The sequence below is a fragment of the Pezoporus flaviventris genome, unplaced genomic scaffold (assembly GCF_033815535.1).
Source record: "Pezoporus flaviventris isolate CSIRO_AGI_PZ_B2104156 unplaced genomic scaffold, CSIRO_AGI_Pfla_v1 ptg000109l, whole genome shotgun sequence".
In the NCBI taxonomy this organism is placed as follows: Eukaryota; Metazoa; Chordata; class Aves; order Psittaciformes; family Psittacidae; genus Pezoporus; species Pezoporus flaviventris.
Window position 1 is genome coordinate 160,832 of NW_026892657.1, and position 3,582 is coordinate 164,413.

The 3,582-nt window shown below is 54.2% G+C and overlaps 1 protein-coding gene across 1 annotated transcript; it reads left to right on the forward strand.

Moving 5' to 3' along the window:
* The first annotated feature begins 245 nt into the window (after positions 1–245).
* On the forward strand, positions 246–2,537 carry LOC133281904 (polyadenylate-binding protein 2-B-like). The gene is made up of 6 exons (XM_061477794.1): positions 246–420; positions 922–1,030; positions 1,526–1,587; positions 2,068–2,174; positions 2,283–2,370; positions 2,478–2,537. The coding sequence occupies exons 1-6, from the start codon at positions 331–333 to the stop codon at positions 2,535–2,537; spliced, it is 516 nt and encodes a 171-aa protein (XP_061333778.1). The 5' UTR covers positions 246–330.
* The last annotated feature ends 1,045 nt before the right edge of the window (positions 2,538–3,582 follow it).

Sequence of the window (3,582 nt, forward strand, 5' to 3'; positions counted from 1 at the left end):
CAGTATGAACACAAGACCTTTCAGTAGGTCACCAACTTCAGGAGTGAGGACTCCTGCAATTCTGGGGTCTTGCTGCAAGCCTGCCTGCAGCACTGAGAGCAAGCTGCTTTGGTGGCACCTGTTCGTCCTTCTGCTGGAAGCACCTTTAAAGCCCTTGTCTGCCTGGCGTTCTGCTTTAGTTCTACATTAAATGGCTGGGTTTTTTTTTTTCTCTTAAATGGCTTTTTGCCTTTCTTCCTGCCCAGTCCTCTCTTCCTGGACACTTCAGGGATCTGGTTGTAGGACCTGCCGTCCCTGGCAGCAGTGGAGGCATCCTGGGATGTGGCAGAGATGGCAGCTCTGTGGAAGACTGTAGATGATGACTTGGACTTGAGCCACCTGGAGGGGGACAGTGTGGAGGAGCTGGTTGTGCAGAACCCAGTGAGTGTGGAATCAGTTTTCCTTGTTTCTCTAAGGAAATGGGAAGCTTTCTACACCTCTGTTCAAGTGCTTCTAAAAATTAAAAATCTTGGGCCCTGATGTTAAAATCCCTGAGCTGAGAAGTTGGAACCTGAATTGTCACTCTCCTGCTGCTTAGCTTTCACTACTGAGGTGTTTTTCTGGCTGAGCAAGAGTACCTGGCTCCTGTTCATCACCAGCTTAAATCTCTGGTTCCCTCTGGCATCTCTGCCCATACTGCTCCAAAAGTATGGGAAAGGAAGTATTATCTGTTTTTTTTCTCCCTAGTGGAGCTGGGAGCTGAACTCCCCTTTTGTGGGACAGGCTGTTGTCCTCAGGCTACCCTTGTCCCCCGCCTGGGAGGGAACTGTGGGTGGAGGTGCATGTTGTGCAGCACTGCAACGTCCCAGCCCAGATTGGGCGGTGGGATCAGGGTGTCCCTGCTCAGTGTACTGCTCATGCAAGTCTTGGTTGGGGTTTCAGGAGCTGGAGGCCATCAACGCCAGAGTGCAAGAGATGGAGAAAGAGGATGAGCGGATAAAGGAGCTGCAGCTGGAAGCTGAGAAACGCTTTATTGTGAACTTGGAGGGAGGTATGGGCTGTCCCTGGGTGCTGCTGTCCCCTCAGGGCCAACACTAGAGCACAGGGTGGTAACTGGAGCCAGAGCATGTGGCTCTGCCTCTCCAGGCAGCCTGAGGCTGGACATGTAAGGTGGATGAGGGATGGGGTCCCGGGTGTGACATGGTGCTATCCACTCTTAGCTCCTACCTGTGCAGACCAAGATGCAGTAAATTAATTACATTTAATTCAGTTACTTAATTGAGTTTATTATCAACTGCCCCAGTAGAGCAGTTACCCTGTGGTTTGGGGGCTTTCTGAAGAGAAAGGGGGCAAGGGGATGGAGGAGGAGGAGGAGGCAGAGACAGCCGTGTGGGTATTTGGGTATGCCTGGACGTGACAGGGACTCAAGGAGCTTTATAGTGTGTCAGCTCAGTGGTGGTTGTGCTGGTAGAAGACTTCCACAGACACCCCTCTGCCAAAGGGCTCCCATAACTCCAGCATGGCAAAGCAGCCCTTGTCTCTGCAGGTCTCTTCCCAAAGACAACCAAGAAGATGGAGGTTGACCAGCGATCCATCTATGTGGGCAATGTAAGTGGGAGACCCTGGAGCAGAGCCCATCTCCCTACTCCTGGTCCAGCTGGATGTATGTCTGAGAACCTTCTCACCGGGGGCCTTTCCACCCCCCACTGAAGGCTGGCTGGTCCCATCCCAAATGCTTCTCCTCTGCCCAGCCCAGACTGGGAATGTGGCTCAGCATCTGCCTATGATTTTCAACTACTTGCAGATAATCTGTTGCAAGTGTCAGCTCCCCAAACTACGCTGCTGGAAGCTGCTGTTTTTGTGGCGTTTCTTGTCCCCTCAAAGCCAGGGGAGCTGTCTCTTGGATTTGGGCTTCTAGGCTGGAAAATTCATCTGGGTCTGCTGCACCTCAAGAGGTGGTGAAGCTATGGTGGCATGGTGTGAGAGGGGTCAGCTGGGCCCTTTGTCTCTCGTGACGTTGTGTGATTGCAGACCCACAAGCTGGGGGGCTGGCTGGTAGCACTGGAGGGCTTGGGACTGTCGTTGCAGGTAGATTATGGGGGCACGGCAGAAGAGCTGGAGTCTCACTTCCACAGCTGCGGGGAGATCAACCGAGTGACCATCCTCTGTGACAAGTTCTCAGGGCATCCCAAAGGGTCAGTGGTGTGCTCTGGGATTGGGGTCTTGAGGATGCTGCCCTGTGCTCCCCAGCCTTTGGGAGCAGTGGGGTGCCCTGGGGCTCTATTCAACCCATCCCCTTGTAGGTATGCCTACATTGAATTTGAAGAGAAGAGCTCTGTGAAGACTGCGTTGGAGCTGGATAAGAGTGTGTTCAGAGGCCGTGTCATTAAGGTAAGAGCTGGATGAAGCCCTGGGGTGCTGCATCTATCTCTCCCAGCTCTGTTTGAATGGAGCTGTGCCAAAACTTGGTGCTGGCTGAGCCACCCTTTGCCTTCTAGGTGCTGCCCAAGAGGACCAATGTGCCGGGCATCAGCACCACTGACCGTGGGGGCTACTAGGGCTGCTTCCAAGCCCGGGGAGGCCTGGCCCAGCAGGGAGGCTACTACGGAGGGCAGCACCCGAGGGTGCGAGGGAGGACATACAGGTGAGCGGCTGGGTAGGGGGTTTCTTATGTATTTGGGTCAAGACCCCTATGTCCCCAGGATGGAGATAGCTGCCCCTTGCTCTGGCCATGCTCTGGCTTTGCACCTTGCATCTGGCATGGGTGAGAGGATGGAGAAGGGCTTCAGCAGGAGTGTCCTCCTGGAGATCTGTGCTAGAAATGTCACCTGCCCATCACGTGCTGTTTGCATCACCCCAGTGCCTGTGGGTTTGGCAGGATCCTGGTGGCTGGTCTGGCTGGGACATGAGCACCTCAGGAGACCTGTGGGCACCTGGAATGGGGGGGAAGGACTGAAGCGAGCCCACAGTGATGGCACAGCAGATCCCATCCATGCTGCTGTCCTGGCATCCGTCATCCCCAGTGCAGGCCTGGAGCTATTCTCTGGCACACCTCCTGTTGCTCATACATCTGTGAGCTCGCTGTGGATTAGCTTTACTGATGCCCCAGCACCTTTGGCGCTGTGGTAGGAAGCAGAGAAGAGCTTTGGAGGTGAAAGAAGCACCTGGAGACCTGCAGGGATTTGTGTGGCCATCACACTCGCAGCCTGGCCAGTCTGAGCTGTGCCTGGCTTTGGGGGTTCAGTCTAGGTTAGCTGGGGCAGAAGGGTGAATCCAGCTCTTGGAGGGGTGAAGGAGCCGAGTAGCTGTGCTTTTTGGCACAGCTCACAGCTGAGCAATGCTGCAGTGCTTCAGGATGCTGGTTTTGTTGTTCTTTAGGGGTCGGGCAAGGCTGCTGCCTTGGTATTTTCCATGCTAGAAAGGATTGGACTACCCTGGTGATGCCGACAGAACTGAAATGAGGAGATGGGATTGCAGAGATCTCACAATATGCCTACTCAAGTAAAAAAGATTAATTTAAAGAAGGCCATCTGCCTGGCTGTGAGGATTACTGGGGAGGCAGCCATGTGCTGTGCTGCAGGAGGGAAGACTGGATCCCCTCCA

Coding starts and splice junctions, on each gene's coding strand:
- LOC133281904 (XM_061477794.1), top strand. CDS start 331: ATGGCAGCTCTGTGGAAGACTGTAGATGATGACTTGGACTTGAGCCAC. Junction 1,031..1,525: donor TATTGTGAACTTGGAGGGAG/GTATGGGCTGTC, acceptor TTGTCTCTGCAG/GTCTCTTCCCAAAGACAACC. Junction 1,588..2,067: donor GATCCATCTATGTGGGCAAT/GTAAGTGGGAGA, acceptor CTGTCGTTGCAG/GTAGATTATGGGGGCACGGC.